The sequence below is a fragment of the Cheilinus undulatus genome, linkage group 19 (genome assembly GCF_018320785.1).
Source record: "Cheilinus undulatus linkage group 19, ASM1832078v1, whole genome shotgun sequence".
Lineage (NCBI taxonomy): Eukaryota > Metazoa > Chordata > Actinopteri > Labriformes > Labridae > Cheilinus > Cheilinus undulatus.
Window position 1 is genome coordinate 8,423,060 of NC_054883.1, and position 18,326 is coordinate 8,441,385.

At 39.3% G+C, this 18,326-nt stretch overlaps 1 protein-coding gene across 1 annotated transcript; it reads left to right on the top strand.

Annotated features, from left to right (window-relative positions):
* The first annotated feature begins 706 nt into the window (after positions 1-706).
* LOC121527381 (delta-type opioid receptor-like) lies at positions 707-7,480 on the top strand. Its single transcript, XM_041814327.1, has 4 exons — positions 707-819; positions 1,132-1,387; positions 6,291-6,643; positions 6,951-7,480. The coding sequence occupies exons 2-4, from the start codon at positions 1,140-1,142 to the stop codon at positions 7,478-7,480; spliced, it is 1,131 nt and encodes a 376-aa protein (XP_041670261.1). The 5' UTR covers positions 707-819; positions 1,132-1,139.
* The last annotated feature ends 10,846 nt before the right edge of the window (positions 7,481-18,326 follow it).

The following is an 18,326-nucleotide window of genomic DNA, read 5'->3' on the forward strand; positions in this document are numbered from 1 at the left end:
CATTACTGTACACTTAGCAGCTTTTGACAGTTTCCATTTACATTGTCAGAGTAAAAAATTACATCCTTTTCTTTAAAGCGAACTTAAGGAGGCGGTTTGTACATAATGGAGTTGCTCTACATCCAACCAAAATAAGCGACTACGGTGACGCTCATTTTTTCCAAACTCGTTGCGGTAATGACAAATGGAACCTAAAAAACTGGGAAATCCGATTTTGCAGACGAATGCGACGTAGACTTCCGATCTCCGAGGTGATTTGAACGCAGCATAAATACATTCACTTTTAAATACTATACTATAAAGAAGCTTGTCTTTTTAAAAACATGCTGTTTTACCATTGTTTTAATTGCCGGGAGCGGTGATGTTTTACATTACTTAAAGACATTAGTAAGTATGATCACTTTTTTAATTATATTAACGCAGAATTACTCCTTTCTGTTCCTCCAGTATCATCAGTCTTATCAGGGTCATCTTCCTCATGACGCTCCACGGGTGTTACTCCACTGTGAAATAAGATTGGAGGGAACTTTGCGCAGCCTGCAGGTGATTGCCATCGCTCTGTCATTTCACATTTTGGGTGCAGGTTGGCACTGCGTGTGTGTGGCTGAGTGAAGTGTATAGCCTGATTGCGCGCGCCACCTCTCCACGCGCGCGCACGAGGGTCCGCAAAGCCGCTGCTGCTGCTCTCCAGGAGCGCAGAAGCATCCACAAACTTTGATGAGCTGTAACCTCAGTCGAGGCGACAATCAAAAACCTGGATAATACGTTTTAAAATTAAGATCGCTCAGAGGGCGCGTGCGCTGGTTCAATTGGATCAAGGTGAGTAAATGCGAGATTCAAAGTGTTGGAAGTGCGCGTGTATTTCGGAGAGGCTGGAGCTGCCGACAGTGTTTGCATGATCAAGAAGCTGACACCGTGCATAAGTAAAGTTTAACGATGTTATGATTTGCAGTGTCATATCTGTGCATTTTTCATCCATCATTATCAGACATGAAGTGATCTTTACGTGCGTCTTCTAGTCTCCATGTCATCTTATTTGCCATCTTACATAACTGCTTGCAATGTTTTTCCTTCTTTTCTGCGTAAGACTCTTATTTTGAAGTCGTATTTTTTTGTCGATTATGCAAACAGGTGTCAAAATGGAAAGCATTCCAGTTGAAATATACAAAGAAGATAACAGCAAGTGCCTCTCCACGATGCTGGACGACTGCGCAGTGAATTCTTCAGGCTGGCTGTCCGGATACTCTGAGAACCGCAATCTGACCCACGATGACAGCTGGGAGCAGGAGGGCATGTCTCCCATCATTCCCATCATCACTGCAGTCTACTCTGTGGTGTTTGTGGTGGGCTTACTGGGCAACTGCCTCGTCATGTATGTCATCATCAGGTACGCTCATTTTAACTTAAATATCACTTATGTCTCTAATCAATCACTGCACATTAATGGTTCTGCAAATAATGTCTTTTTTGAGAAAGCATTTGGCTTCCACAGTGGCCCCTAGGCCATTTTCTCCATGCCCTACAGTCTAATTGTCTTTATTTTCATACTCTGATGCTCATTAGAAGAAGTCATATTGCTCCAAAACACGCCGGAACATCATGTTTGTGAAAAGGTGGGATGATATCCACAGGGAACAACAATAGAGTCGCGTTCCTGCAAAGACAGACTTGAGATTAATGCTGTCATTTCTAAAATGTGGCTGCACTGATAGATCCTGCCATCTTTAATAGTTAAAAAGTGCCTGAAAACCTTAAAGCAGCCCCTTTTATAATTGAATAACCCTCAAGACCTCCAAAATATAATAACAATATTCTGTAAATCTCTCCTAGGCTGGCAGGGATGATATTAATCATAGTTGAAACCAGTGGTGCTTTATCAAGCTGATAGGCTGCTTGCACCTCATTGGCCTTTATTTATGGTTTGTGAGAGCTACAAATCTCCTTTGATATAATGTGAAATGCAGCAGTGTCGTCGGGAAAGCTCCGGTCCACAGATAACAATTACCTCAAATCAGGTTGATTGCCTCGCCTGTCGGTAAAAGCCAATTTTATCACGCCAGCTCCAGCGAAGCCTGGGAGTTTTATTGTTTGGATTTAGCCTTGGAGGGCAATATAACCAAAGTGTAATGGTTTTATTTTGATTTAGAGAAAACACATGTCTGAAATCACACTCATCTTACAACTTACAAAGTGAAAAGACATCACATTCGACTTTTAACTAAGCTGTTATTGAAAGCCCCAACATGTTATGATACAACTTTAATGGCTTTAAAGCTCCTGTGAAAAGTTTTAAACTGGTTATGAAGCTGGCTGAAATAAAAACTGATGCCTCCTTATGACCTACAGAAGCAAACAAGAACATCAGAAACTAGATTCATTGTTTCTATATGGGTATTTTTAAAGCCTGTGACCAGTGCCGGGGGGTAGGTGTCAGAAAATAGATGATGTACAGCACACCAAAGAAACAGCACTTTGTTTTTTGTGTTTCATCAACAACATGTGACTCCAACATGACATGAAATGATCATAGAGATTAGAGGTGCAGCATTATCTACAGGAGGCGCCGACATTAACACAAAATCAAATGACATTTGGCTTCATCACCGCGCTCTTGGGGTTTCTTTGGCTCTGTCGAGTGTTTTTGTAGCTGTCAGCGGGTTGTATTGTTTGAAGCTGTGAACGTGTATTCTTTCAGCTCTCATTGGTTTTATTTTGCCATTTTCCACAAAAACTGGAGTGTATGCTGCCTCCTCAATGCGAAGCAATGGGCAAAAAAGATTTATAAAGATTTGCATTTAGCAGTTGAACTTAGAGCCCGCCTCCTCTGTTTGTAAAATTATGTCAGTGCAGATGTGCAAAAAACTGCAGTTCCTTGAGTGTCCACTTGAGGCTGGCTCCAAAAATGTGGAAGTCCAATTAACACCCATGTTAGATAGACAGACAGGCAGGCTGACTAATTGATTGATTGATTGATTAACTGTGCACAAATACAGCACAATGAAAGTGGATGAGTACCCCTGCCAGTGCAATAGAAGAGAGACAAGTAAATAATTACAAGCAATACTTAAACTATACAATAGAAAAGGAAAACAATAATAAGATCAGAGTAATACTGTACATCAATCAAACTTAATATTGCACATAACCCATGGCACAGTTTCCTTGTTGAAATGTTTGTGGTGATTGAGGCCATGGCCTCAGCATAAAGACTATTTTTCAGCCTGTTTATCTGTGCTTTAATAGCCCCAACACCTTCCAGAGGGCATAAGTTCATACACATGATGTCCTGGGTGGAATGGATCATTAAGATACTGGCTGTCTTGTTCAGCAGCATGACCTCTTTTTTACAGCAGAAAGAAAAATGTTTAAAGTCAAGTTAAAAAACTGGATTTGGTCTGACTAGCTTATATATCTAGCAGTATATACTACACAGAAGATGTATTCTTTTATTAGTCTTTTTTTTATTATATTTACACTGATATGTATGTATAGCAATGGGCATGGCTGATCTGACAGACAGGTGGAAACATTGTTAGCCAGGAGGCTAATGGCCATTTAATCTGGTTTCTAGGGTTATCAAAGATAGTGTGGAATGGCTCACATATGGCTTACCATTGTTGAGCTTCAAAACTCCCAAACAGAAACCAGTGATGTTATCGAGAGTACATCCATGTTTAAATCAGTGAGAGAATACTGGATATGCAGATGAACAGATCCCAATCGAATGTTCATGTTACTAGGGAAAGCATTGTTAAGTTTAAGAATTTGAAATCTTAATTAGTAACTGGTGGAGCTAAAAGGAAAGTCAATTATTGCCTGTCATTGTTCTTTTGATCTAACACTTTTTCAGTGAATGCTTATGTTTCTCTGTGTCTGCTCAGTAACTCATCATTGCTAATGGTTTTGTTGAAACAACTCTATAACAGAAAGCTGCCCCCAAGAGGACAAAAAATTACATTTGCCTTTTAGAGAGAGTTGGCTGGTAGATTCAATGAACTGTGAATCCATTCAATCGATTAGAAGTAAAAGCCAGAGGCCAGTGGCTAAGCATTAAACCATATTTTGATGGTCTGGGTTTTTTTAACCTCTTGTGCAAATTTAATAAGTGTGGTTATCACTGATATTTAGGTCTTTATAGAGTTTGGTCTTCTTTAAAGCTCTTGTAAGGAACGTATAGTTTTTTGGGACAATTTTCGAATATGTTTCTCTCTTGTTTTTCATCCGCAGTCTTTATAATGTCAACGAAGGGTGTTTAAGCAGCATGCTGTTAATTTGTATGACACCTGACCCCATCAGGCAGTGGTTTAAAGGATTGGCAATGTCAAAATAGAAAGAATCAGCCTCATCACTTATTGCCTCATTTGCTTTTTAAGTTCACAAAGAGACATCAATGTTAATTTCAACCTTTTTCATGGTTAGGTAAAAACTCCTCACAGGAGCTTTAAAATAATCCCAGCTAGATTGAACTCATCTTCGAAGTCGTAAACTCAATCCCTGTAGACACCTTGTCCCACCAACTTTGCCCTAGTCCTAATGCTTTGTGCATTCAGATCTAGGATTAGGGTTTCCTGGTTCTTCTTGGAATAGCAAGAAATGTAGGTAGTTTCTTAGTATTGTCTGATATTGATGTTGCGTCTTTTTTACACAAATGTTGTCACGTCTCATGATACTGTATCAGGGACTTGAAGGGTCATCCCATTTCATAGGGGAAGATTTTACTGCTACTTTCTGTTTCATTGGGCAAGCGGCACCCTAAGCTGAGGCGTAAGGGTAAAAGTTAGAAATGGGACTGAGCACTGGCAGACTCAGAGGGGGGTCTGGTTGCCCCTGTTGGTGCCCTAATGTTTGAAAAAGTTTATCAAAAGTGGATTTTTGGATGCCCTCTATGGTGAGGAAAATGAAGTGCCCTCCAAAGTGCCCTTCTAGAGGACAAAAGTGCCCTGTAGGGTGCCCTTTCAGTGGACAAAGCAATGTGAAGCACAATCCAGGGTCCTCCCCAGTGGACAAAATATGTTAAAGTCCCCTTCACAATGCTCTTCCATTGGACAAAATGTGATTAAGTACCCTCTAGGATGTTGGTCCAGTGGACACATTCCCTTTCCTGAACAAATGGATTAAAAACTGATTATGCCACATTGCCAGTGATAACTGCTTCCACTGATCAATAACAATAAATGGCTAAACAGTTCATAATTTTGTAGCTGTTTTTATTGCAAAAGTTAAGCAGGTATAATCACACAATAAAAATGTTCAATTTTAACCCAGCTTTCTAATTTTTTCACTATAATTTTTAAGGCTCCTGCAGAGCCTTAAAAATCTTAAAGGGATACTTCAACATTTTGGCAAATTCGCCCATTGCCATAATTCCTATAGTCTTAGTAATATAATTCTTGTCTATCTTTTGTCAACAAATCAGAGCAGCTACTTTTTGAACCATTTTTGTTTCAACTTTCATTAAAGCTCATATGGGGAACTTTAGGTTTGTGATGATTTGGCGCCCCCTGTGGACAAAATGGTACAATTTCTGTCTTTGTGTTGTTAATGTGTAAGTTGTGTTGGCTTTTAAAGGTTTGAATCCCTCATCCAGAATGATAAATTTAAAGTCAGTCAGTACATCTGACACCGACCCTGCAGCAGCAGGTTTAAACCATAAAAATGTCAATGTCAAGATTGCCGAATCAATCTTGACATTGATGGTCTGGTCTAATTTGATTTGCAGGCCTGAGTATTGATTCAAGTCTGTTTCACAACCAGTTAAAACTCCTCATGGGGAAGCTTTAAAAGCAAGAGACAAAAACACATTCAGCCTGGTGCAACTGATCAGCTTGTGTTGCTGGGTCTGACTTTGTTGGATATCAATATGCTCATAATGAATAAACCTCCTGTGAGCCATGGCAACATTGCCTAGTCACCATGAATCAAATAGGTAACTGAAGAATCCTATTTTAATTTTGATGCTTCATTACATACTGTAGGCTGGTAAGAAATTAAAACTTTCAATTCGAGTCTCAACTTTGCAGAACTCATTGAGTGCTGCTTTAATGCTATTATAATTAAATGACGTGAAACTGAGCTGATTATACATGGCCTGATATCAGGCGCATACTATACATAACAATGAAGAATGAGTCAGAAAATTGCATTAGGGATTCAAGAAGCAGGGTGGACTAATGGAGGATGTTTAATTCATAATGAGTCAATAAAGAGTCAGCCGAGCGATATACGGTGGCCATGGCAGAATGGACAGATGTTTGGCTCTGCTTTAACCTCGTGTTCTGCATGTTTTACAGGTACACAAAGATGAAGACAGCCACAAACATTTACATTTTCAACCTAGCGCTCGCCGATGCCCTTGTCACCACCACGATGCCCTTCCAGAGCACTGACTACCTGCTGAACACTTGGCCCTTCGGCGAAGTGGTGTGCAAGGTCTTCATCTCCATCGACTACTACAACATGTTCACCAGTATCTTCACTCTCACCATGATGAGCGTGGATCGATACGTGGCCGTGTGCCATCCGGTGAAAGCTCTGGACTTCCGCACTCCCATCAAAGCAAAGATGATCAACGTGTGCATCTGGATCCTGTCCTCGGCTGCTGGGATTCCTGCTTTTGTCCTGGGTGGCACCCAAACCAAGAGCGGTGAGGAATGAAAAAAAAGATGAAAAGTTTTAGCAAAAATGTGAAGCATGTGTGGGTAATATTTCAAGAGCAGTGAATGAGAATCTATCAAGTCCATCTGTCAGAGCAGGGTTTTCCATTAGGCACACATTTTGCATTTTCTTCTGGAATATAGATAGAGGACAAAAAGGCAATTTAGAGGAAAATATTCTCTGAGTGCAGATAAGCTTGCTAAATTGAAGGAGAAAGGCACAAAGGGGAATTTGTATTTATGATAAAAGCTTAGGTGTACTTCACTTCATTCACATTCTCTCCTTTCCTCCTGCAGAAATAACCGAGTGTGCCTTACAGTTCCCAGAGCCGTACGTGTACTGGGACACGCTGATGAAGATATGTGTTTTTGTCTTTGCCTTCGTCGTGCCTGTCCTTATCATCACTGTGTGCTACTCCCTCATGGTCCTGAGGCTGAAAAGCGTCAGAATGTTGTCCGGCTCGAGAGAAAAGGACCGTAACCTGCGTCGGATCACGCGGCTGGTGGTAGTCGTGGTGGCCGTGTTCGTCGTCTGCTGGACGCCCATTCACATCTTCATCCTGGTGAAGGCGCTAGTGAGCGTGCCTGAAACCACCGCCATCATGGCCGCTTACTTCTTCTGCGTGGCTCTGGGGTACACAAACAGCAGTCTCAACCCCGTTCTCTACGCCTTTCTGGACGAGAACTTCAAACGCTGCTTCAAAGATTTCTGCCTCTCAGCCAAACTGAAGAGTGACAAGATGTCAGGGAGCAAGAAGGCATCGGGCAGCGTGCGGGAAAACGCCATGCCCCTGGAGAACCACGATGGGACTAGTAAGCCCACATGACTAGCCGTGGAACTGTCTTCAATTTCACACATCGGTAAAGAAGACTCACATGAACTGGGTCTAACCCATGTCACGTCAGCAATGTAGTGTAGACTCTTCAATAGAGACTCTGTTTGTTTTAAATCACTGTGTCATCACAGAGATAAAAAGGAATTCCACCTTTTCTTTTAAATCCACAAAGTGTTGACAAAGGCACTGTATGACAGTCCCATTATGGTTTCTTTTATTATTTTGATTACTCTTCTTCATCCAATGAGGCAAAAAATAATGAATAAAGTGTTGTGTATAATTTTGAAGACAATTGGATGGCACTCAAAAGGAATTTGGTTAAAGCAGAAAAACCCCAAAAATGTAAAATTTGGCTTTAACTGCAACAATCCTGGCATCATTTCTTATTCGCTCAGATAGTATGTAACTGGGAAACAAGCAAGGCTGTCAGTAATTTGATACCTTTCAATCCTTTTTTCATACCTTTAGTACCATTTTGTCTTTAATTGATTGTAATTATTTTAGGTTTTCTGCCCAGGAGCCACAGATGTAAATGACCTGTAGGGCCTGTGCCCACAGTTTGCAGCTCTCATTTTCACCAATGTAAATTAACTAATGGCTGTTAAGTCCAAAATGAAACTTGGTAGTCAAAACTGAAACATGCCGATGCAGCACTGATGCTATACAGTACTGTGCAGAGCTTTGAGTAAGGCATGAATGTGGAAAGTTAGCTGCCTGTGGGCACCATTTAATAAGGAGTATTGACATAATCCCTGGTCATGCTCTGGAAGTCTTTGCATACTACCAGGGATGTGAGAAATAGCCTGTTGAAAGAATAAAAAAGTCCACAGCTTTAGGACGGAGTAAGAGGTGGATGTTGTGAGTAAGCACAGCCTAGGGTACCGTGTGGGCGGGTAGCAGGCTTTCCACAAGCGCCTAGTCGTGCTGTGGATGTCCCAAGGGCAGGAAAAACCACCAGTGGTCTCTGGGTGGTTTTCCAAGGTTAAAAGGCTCAAAAAAAAGACATGCCATCAAGCTTGACCTTGGCTGCTGAGCAACACTTGTTCCTCGACGTGTCAAGCTTGACTTTCTCCGACCTCCCCTCCTCAAGCACCGGGTCATAGCTCATCGGGCCTGTGATGAATCCATAGTGCCCTAAATGCCTCAAACTTACCCCCATGACTGTATATAAAGTACAGCTCTTCATCAGGACATAACAAACAATAAAAAACAGATTTTCAAATGCAAATGGGATGTTATATGACAGAAGTCACATGACATCAGACACACTCAAAGAAGAACAACGTGAATCATAACCAACTGCTCTAAAGCTGTTGCAAGTGCCATAAGAAAATTCCTTTAGTTATGATTTATTGAATAAAGGAAATTATTGAGAGCACAGAGGTATACAGAACAACTTTACTAATTCCACTGGTGAAGCACAAGCCAACTTTCCTTGGCAACAAGTACAGCCAACACAAAAAGCACCATCTGTAGACTCAGGCCCTATCAAATAAACAATTAGGCGAAACTAACACATTTTTTAAAACAATACATTTGCTAACATTTTTATAATCAAAAGAATTAAAAAGTAAGAAAAGTAAATTATAAAAACCTCCCAATCTTCAGTCATATTTTTAAACCAGAGCTGCTGCAGTGGTCAGAGGCAGAGCACAAACAAGAAATTACTTGAAATCGATATCAATACAGGTCTTTAGTCACGTTTTAACCAAAAGCTGTTGAGAGTGAAGACAGGGAGAATACACTCTAAATTTCCCAATATGTTAGCAACAAATGTTTGTTATAATATGTGCAAGAATTTTACATTCTTGGTTATCAAACTAATAAATTATCCAGTATTGAAGGCAGTCTTGCTGCAGACCACAGATCTCAGACCTACCCCCCACCCTGCAGACCACTATGAGACACCTGATCTGTCAGAACAGAAAGACATACTAAAACTTTCAAAATAAAACTGTATTCAACTTCCAGTTAGGATAAGGGTTTCAGTAAAGGTCAGGATACCAAAAGTTAAAACTAAAAAAAGTGACCTGCCAAATCTAACTACAATACCTCTGATAAAGCTGAGTAAACAGTCTGCTTACAGGAATAAAAGCTTGTCCTCCATTAAAATACTAGCTAAGGCTAAAGCTAACAAACCTGTGTTGGCTACATAGATAACGTAGCAACATAGCTAAATCTAAAGCTAACAAAGCTATGTTAGCTATGTAATACATGTAGGTAATGTAGCTAAATCTTGAACTCACAAAGCTTCATTAGCTACGTTAGCTATACTAATTACATAGCTAAGGCTTAAGCTAACAAAGATATGTTAGCTACATAGATAAAATAGCAACATAGCTAAATTTAAAGCTAACAAAGCTATGTTAGCTACATAGATAACATAGTGACATAGCTGACTCTATAGCTAACAAAGATATGTTAGCTTTGTAATACATGTAGGTAATTCAGAAAAATCTAAAATGAACCAAGCTACAGTATATTAGCTATATAAACTACACACTTAATGTAGCTAAGACTTGAGCTAAAGCTAACAAACCTATGATAGCTATATAGATAACATAGCTACATAGCTTAGTCTGAAGCTAACACAGTTATGTTAGCTGCATAAACTACATAGTTAACGTAGCTACATAATCTAATGTACTTAGCTACATTATCTAAAGCACTTAAAGCAAGTTAAGCTACATTAGATTATGGTATGTTTGCTAGACTCACTTTAGAAATAGTTTTGTGAACAGTGGCTTGCTTTAGCTTTGCTAAGGTAAAGCTATCATAGCTGCATTGGCTTGCGTCTCATGTAGTAACTCTTACTATGTAGCTAGCAAAAGTTAGCTTGATTAATGTAGCTGCCAAGCTTTGTCAATGAATATAAAACTTCTATAAAGATGTACCAGTAAATAACCAGTAAATAACGCCACTGCCATTCTGTCAGATGTGGCTCACAGTGATGGTCTGCAAGTGGGGGCATGTGAGATATGCAGTCTGCAGCCAGACCCCTCTCATTTTCATTACAGTGGCACTAACAACTATTGTGTCATTTTACTCAAATTTTATTTATTTTTATGTATTTTATTCATCTTTTTTTTTAGCAGGGAGAATCACACTGAAGACTAAAAAGCTAGCATTGAGACAAACTGAACAGTAACGTTTAAAGAACTTAGAGGAGTCTTTTAAAGTTCTTATGAGGAATTTTCCATTTTCTGTCAATCTGGGGTCTCCTGTGGGCAAAGTATTACATCTCATCTTTTTGCTGATGTTGTCCTGGACATGTAAGAGTCATTACCCCTTTAAACATTAATAGTAACAGTAGGCATTGTCAGTCTTTATGTTGATGGTCTTGTTTGCTTTTGAATGTGGTAAAAATACATCCATATTAATTCAAGCCTATTTCATATCAAGCTAAACCTCACAGGAGCTTCATGCGAATAAAAAACTAGGTATAGGAAGGAAAATACTGTAAAAGATTATTTCCACATTGGATTTAACCTCTATGAAACAAAACCACTGACAAAGCTATAGCTGGAAACTCAAGAAATAAGCAAGTATTGGTTGCCTTGGACTTGTGTTTTTGTATCGTACTGAAACAGGTATTATTGTAAATATTGTGATGAATCTCTAAGTATTGTAGTAAAGATAGAGAAAGAAGAATGCAAAACTATGTAGAGAAAAAGAACATTATGTAATGGGAAAAACAAACAAGCTGATGACAACTACAATACTGTTCCAGCTGAGTTTAAAAGACCACACTTGTCCCATCAGTGTTTTATGATCATTTGATTCCATTTTATTCATGCCTTTTATTGATTGTTTTTCTTTCCTCCTATCATTTGTCTGATGTTTTTCCAAATGTGCCTTTAATAGTGCAGGATAACGTGTTGGTTGCAGCAGGGAGTGACTTCAGCTACGTCTGGAGCAGCATGGCGCTAAATGCTAAAGCTTGATTTATGTTGGTTGTTGCTGTGTTTGATTGATCACAGTGTAAAAGTGGGACTTTGAAGACGCTGGGAGATGAACATAAGAACAGCATGCACTTGGATGCATCAAAGTTTATCTCAAGGAGAGTTCAAAGAAGAAATCCTGGACTTGAATGTGCATTTATATTTGACAGAGGGCTCTCTTTCAGCTTTGACTCTGGAGTTACATCCAGTTTGATAAGCTGTTCAATTCATCGTGTAAAAAGATCAGTCACTTATGGCTGTGTATGGCTTTTACTCTGATACACATTGTCCTGATGAAATACTTTTCTTCTGGAGGAATGTTTTATCTGTGCATTCTGGAAATAGTCTTTTAAACAAGCGATGCACGTGAACACTGTAATCTATCAGCTGTACAGTATGATAGTCTGTGTGTAATACATTGTTTGTACAGATTACTAAATGACTTTTGCACAGACTTAAAATAAAGTCTCAGTCCCATTTCTGATTTAACCGTACCCCTCACTTTTATCGCCTCCCTACCCCGTGAAACAGATTTACAAGAGGAAGCTGTAAAATCAACCCTTCAAGCTCCTTGGTAGTAGTCATCAACAGCTGTAACATTAGCAGATGCAACATAAATTTCTATTACGAGCAATTTTTAGAATGCATGTTTGAAATAAAAGTGCCATGATGCATTGCAGCTACTTTAAAGTAGGGTAATACCCTGATTGTCATGATTTTCAAGTAGTATTTTCAAAGAAACTTCTTGTACATGACATCTTGAGGATGGTTCTCACTCATTTTGGAGTGTGCCTCCAGAAAATCTCCATTCAAAGAGCCATGGAGCTCGAGTACTTCTCCTAACTCCTCCATTCTGATGAGAATCACAATCCTACATGGATGCACAAAATGCACGAGTAGGGCTAAGTTTTAGGGGCAAGGGGAGAAATGGGACTGAGCTAAACTGTATTGGCAGCATGTCGCTGATCATTGTTATATCAGTATAATGCAATGTCTGCAGCCTATATGCTTGATGGACTTTGCTTCTATTTTTGGAATGTACTGGGAGTTGACTGTGTGTTATACAAACATTGTATAAACTCATCTCTCGTCGAAGTAGCTTATATTGCAGTGATTCAGTTATCAAATGCATTCATATCTCTCACTGGAGATGTATAGGTTTGGGTCTTATCCTGTTAATAAATCTATTCATGCACACTCAACTATCAGTTTATTAGGAACACCTGCTCAGCTGTTCATTAACCTCCTTAGACCCTGCATGTACTCTCTGAGGTTCTTTCAATTTGTTTCATGGTGATTAAGGGGAATTGATTTGTATATTTTTGGGGAATTTGTCAGCAATTTTTGGGAGGAACTTCCTTCTAAGTCTTTCTTGACTTTTCATGAAAATTTTAGGGAATTTGGGGGAATTTATTTAGAAATGTTCTATCATTTTCAATTAATTTGGAGAAATGCATTACTATTTGGGGGAGTTTGATTGGAAATGTTGGGGGTAATTTGCTTCAAATTGTTGGGAACTTGCTGGAAAAATTTCAGGATTTTTATGTAATTTTAAGGCAACAATTTTATTGAAATTAATTCACAAAATCACTTCATATCTCTCACTGGAGATGTATAAGTTTGGGTCTTTTCCTGTTAATAAATCTCATCATGTTCACTTAATGGTCAGTTTATTAGGAACACCTGTCAACTGTTCATTAACCTCCTTAGACCCTGCATGTATGAAGACAGTTCATTGTGAATTTATTTTATCGGTTTTGGGGAAAATAATTTGAAAATTCTGGGAATTTAACTGGGAAATCTTTCCTAATTTTTTCATGAAACTTTGAGGGTATTTTAAATTTTTATTTATTTATTTATTTATTTGAATTAGATTAGAAATCGTGGGCGGAATTTGCTTGAAAATTCTGGGGAACTTGCTTGAAAATCTTCAGGAATTTTGATGGAATTATTGGGCAAAATTGTACTGAAATCTTTAGATTTCTTCAGGAAGTTTCACTGAAACATTTGGGGAATGTCTAAGGTAAATTTTTGGAACTATTTTGGAAATTCTAGGGAATTTGAGGTGATTTTGCGGTGGGTGTTGTAATCTCTGATCCTGATGAAGTAAATTTTCTCAGACTTTAAAAACTTTTGGTTCTACAAAAAATATTATTTGTCAAAATGACGTCCTACAAATGCATTCCAAACAAAAGCATGGGAAAAAATCTAATCAAGATCTGCTGAAGTCTAAACAGAGCATCAGAATGGGGAAGAGAGGTGATTTAAGGGACTTTGAATGTGCCATGGTAGTTCACGGTTTGGCAGGCTCCATGGTGTTAACTCCAAATTCTAACCCCGTCATTCAGCTGTTGCAGCAGAAATCAAGATTGATCAGCCCAGGTAACACATTTCCTGACTTTTATAATGCAATTTTAGTGGCCCTGTGTGAATTGTGGCCTCCTTTTCTGAGCTTACAGGAGTGTGTAAGGTTTGACGTAATATTTTTTCAGAGATGCTCTATTGCATACCCCAGTTGTAAATTATTTGACTTATTGTTGTCTCTCTAATCATTCTGGCTACTCTCCTCTGACCTACACCATCAACTAGGCTTTTTATTTTTGTCCAGTGAAGAGCTGCTCACAGGATATTTCCCTTTTTAACACCATTCTCCCTCGAGATGGTTGTGTGTCACAGTAGATCAGCAATTTGTGAAACAGACAGACCAGCCTGTCTGACACCAACAACCCTGGCACGCTCAAAGTCTCACATTTCTTCCCCATTCTGATGTTCGGTTTGAACTCCAGCCCTCCAACTTGACCATGTCGACATGCTTGCAGGCGCTGGATACTGCCATCTGATTGACTGCAAATATATTCACATTAATGAGCAGTTGAACAGGTATATCTAATAAAATGGTCAGTGTATATTTGCACAAAAGCGCTGTTCCTTCATTGATCATTTATAAGATGTACTTCAAGACACTTCACTGTGAGCGAGACATTTTTCACTCTTCTTGTTTACTGTTCAAATCTGCTGCTGCTGCTGTATATTGGCTTTGTCTGCAGTCAACCAAACACATGTATTGATTTAAACACCGGGAGTGTGGCGATTAATATTAAAGTTTGACAAATCTGAGTTGAGTCTTTTCTCCCAGGCACATCTTTTTGTCAGTTTTAATTTTCCCTTTAGAAGGAGCCGGCACAGTGCTTAAATCGAATCACAGTTTGAAGGAGGAAGAGCGGTCTTAGTTTATAGTTTCTGTTCAGAGATGAGTCCCTGTTGGAACACAGAAGTCATGCTGAATCTTACATGCAAAGATCCAGATAAATCATTTCAATTTCACGTGTTGCTGCAAATTAATAACGGAGCGGCTGTGGATCAGTGATAGAGTTGCATTTCTCCTGCAGACACATGGCTACGTATCTGCAGAAAAAAGAAACTTAACCCCAAAATGCTGGTTGTGATTGGGTAAGTGTGAGCTGCAGAGTTGTCAGAGCACTGCATGAGCTCAAGTCCATTTAGCATTTACTGTTTATATTCATGTATAGTAATCCAATAGATTTCTATTAAAGAATAATAACAATTTTCAATTGCTGTAATGAGAAAGAGCACATTTAAACACCAACAGCCAAGATCTACTTTTTCACTGCAGAAGCAGCTTTTTTTAATTGCGTGCTGGCAGCGCCCTCTAGAGGAGGTGTTTTGTAATTACAAGAAGGTATGAGGTTCAGCAGTTGCATGTATAAACTTTGACGTAAGCAGGTTACCCACAGTCATCTACACCAGGGGTTCTCAACCTTTTTGGCCTGTGACCCCCAAAATAAAGGCGTGAGAGACCGGGGACCCTGCTGTACCTGATGGTGGTTGAACACAGTCATGCACATTCAAGACTAGTCATGTGCAGACAAGGCCATCCATAAGGGAGAAGCTTTCTGGGGCCCAGCCAGACTGGGGGCCCATGGAGTTCAACAAAATCATGGCCTATTGTAAAGTTAAGCTGTGGTATCCATATTTTATATTTAACCTGAAAAAATATTTTGTTAAAAAAAGAATTCAAATAGGTTAAAAATTTTTAAAAAAAGGAAGATCTTAAAAGTAGCATAAATGGGTTAGAACTGACAAGAATTATATAAGAAAATAGTCGGGAAAAAGGCAAAAATGGGTTATAGCGGCAAAAATGGGCATAAATTCTGTAAAGGGGAATTAAAAAGTGGCTGAAAAGACTTAAAATTGGGAAAAAATGGTGGAAATCTGGTGGAATGGGAAGAAAAATTAATATAAACTGGCAAAATAGTGCTCACTGAGAAAGAAAAATTGACTGATATTGGCAGACATTGGTCAAACTGGCAAAAATTGGCGTATCTGATAGTGAAATATGGTTAAAAAGGGAAAAACTGGGGGAAAAATAGCGGTAAAATGGGAAAAATAGTGGCAACAGTGGGTCAACAGAGGCAATATTTGGCTAATGTAGTAAGAATTTGTCTGGAAGTGGCAAAAACAGGCAGAAAGAAGAGGGGGAAAGGGTTTAAACTGGCAAAAATAAGCGTTGAATGGCAAAAATGTGTTAAACGGGAAAAATGAGGAAAGTTTTTTTTTTCTTTTTTTTAAGGGAATCTGGGGACCCCCTTGAGGGTCTCGCAACCCCAAGGGGATCCCGAACCCCAAGGTTGAGAACCACTGATCTACACAAGCAATCAAGAGGTTATTAGAGCCTGAGCACCGAGTGGTGCGAGGACCTCATTGTATCTGCAGGGATTATTTTTATAACACATTTGTTGTCACTGCATGAACTTTTGAGGCCCTGAACATAATCACATTCAACGAAAATATTGCAGGTGCATCTAATGCGACTATTCAGAGTTGCCACAATAGCGCCCCCTAACAGTTTTCAAAGTTTGACTTTGTCGTAGATTTATGAATTTTTCAGGGCAGATGTGTCTTAGTGAGGTCTACAAAAAAAAAAGCCTCTGGAAATGAACCATTATGAATAGATTAGTGAAAAAAATTGACTATTTTTGGCCTTTTCCAGGGGTAAAATCTAACTAATTCCCTTTATTTTAATCAGATTGACTTGTAATTGGCATACAGCTGGTTGACACAAGGATAAAAAGTTCTTCAGAACTTTTTCACTAGTCAAAAGGTGTGGTCATGGTGAACCCTCAGATCTAAGTAGTTTATAACCCAGTGGTGGATTGTCCAATCAGACTCATACTTCTCCACTATATTGACAGTCCATGCTTGCACAAATTCATATGTTCATTTTTTAAACTAACGGGAAATGTCAAGGTTTAGAGAACAAGCTGCTGTTTCAGGCCAATCCAAGATGTCCACATCAAATTTGTGTCAGGAGGGCCTGAAGAAGTTGATCCAGATCTGTGCAAAAATCTGTCAGACACAGTCCCCAGGATGTTGCCCTTACACATACTTAATAGTCAAAGGTATACGTCAATATGCGTGGCCATGTTGATTCAATTTTTTGTTCGCCATGCAACAGGAAGTAGTTTTCACATTCTTATAACACTTGTAGAGCAATGAAACTTGGCAGAAAAAAAAATCAGTGCAATGCTTAGATCATTTAAGTGAATTTTGTAGGTGGATCATCACATACATTCATGCTTCTCTCTTCTGGGCCACACTGACGTCTTATTTTACCTTTGCTTTGTGTTTCTCAGCAGTATTAAATTGCCCTATGGCAGCGAGCCACAAGCGGACCCGAAGAGCCTGCTGTGGTAGGGCTTTTGGCTTGGTGTGTCCTGGGTGGTGGTGATGGTCATGGAGAGATGGACTCCTTGTACTGACCTCCTCACCTACATCCAGGGACACTCTGGTTTGCTGAAGGAAGACAAAGCGAAGGTACTGAGACTGGACGTTACATTTCAGACATTTTTCTTTTTGAACATTGTGATTTATTCATGGAATTTGATTCCATCACGCAGGTGTTGCAGATTTATCATCTCAAACATGCAAGAAAGATTCTTGTTTTCAGTCTTTGTTTTACTACGTGAATATGAGCATAGTAACAGTAACTGTGTCTCTTATTCTCATTTCACACCTTCATGGCTCAGCTGGTCACAGCAGCCGTAGAAATGCACCAAAAAGGAGTATGTCACCCTGATCAGAAACCAGAAAATGTCCTGGTAGAGTTACATTCCAGAGTCCCCTGCCTCAGGATTATTGACTTTGGCTGTGGGACATCCCAAATGAAGACCCCCTTTTGCTCCTACAGTGGTATGATATTTAGCTTGAGCCCTGACTAGTTTGTAATTTTTACTGTTATGTTTGAAAAAGCTCTCACTTTATTCTGTTTTCTCTGTCCTGCAGGGACTGTTGCATTTGCTCCACCTGAGTGGCACTCCTTTGGTTTCTACAAGGCTGCTCCAACACCTGTGTGGCTGCTAGGAGCCCCCGTTCAACAGCATGGGCTATATGAGAAGAGGACTGCGCCTTGGGAAGAGACCGTCAGCAGGTACGGCATCAAGTTTCTAGATGGGATCAAAGCAACTTGAAGGTGCTTTTAAAGCAAAGCCAAGCAATGTCACACAATTACCTGGAAATAACACAAGACATATTACATAAATGAGAACAATCAGGATTTTTTCCAAGCTTCACTTTTCTTATCCAGCTCAAAATTTGTGACTTTCTGCATCAGGAATCATCAGACTTATCTAAAAACTAGAATTCAATGTTCAACAACAGGGAGTAAACTGTGAGTTTCCTTTCAGGGATTAATAAAGTATTTCTTTTACTTCTTTCATATATCTTATCATATTGAGTGGTATCAGATCGTATTGTGGGTGTAATGTTACAGCCCTAGTTGGACAGTACACCAGGGTTCTCTTTGTTCATATTAATTTATGTAAAAATGCAGACTGAAAACAACCCTGCCCCAGAAAATTATGTTACTATCCACGACT

Excerpts from the sequence above, each read along its gene's own strand:
- LOC121527381 (XM_041814327.1), top strand. The coding sequence starts at position 1,140 with ATGGAAAGCATTCCAGTTGAAATATACAAAGAAGATAACAGCAAGTGC. Across the intron at positions 1,388-6,290 it reads GTCATGTATGTCATCATCAG|GTACACAAAGATGAAGACAG; the intron begins GTACGCTCATTT and ends CATGTTTTACAG. Across the intron at positions 6,644-6,950 it reads TGGCACCCAAACCAAGAGCG|AAATAACCGAGTGTGCCTTA; the intron begins GTGAGGAATGAA and ends TTCCTCCTGCAG.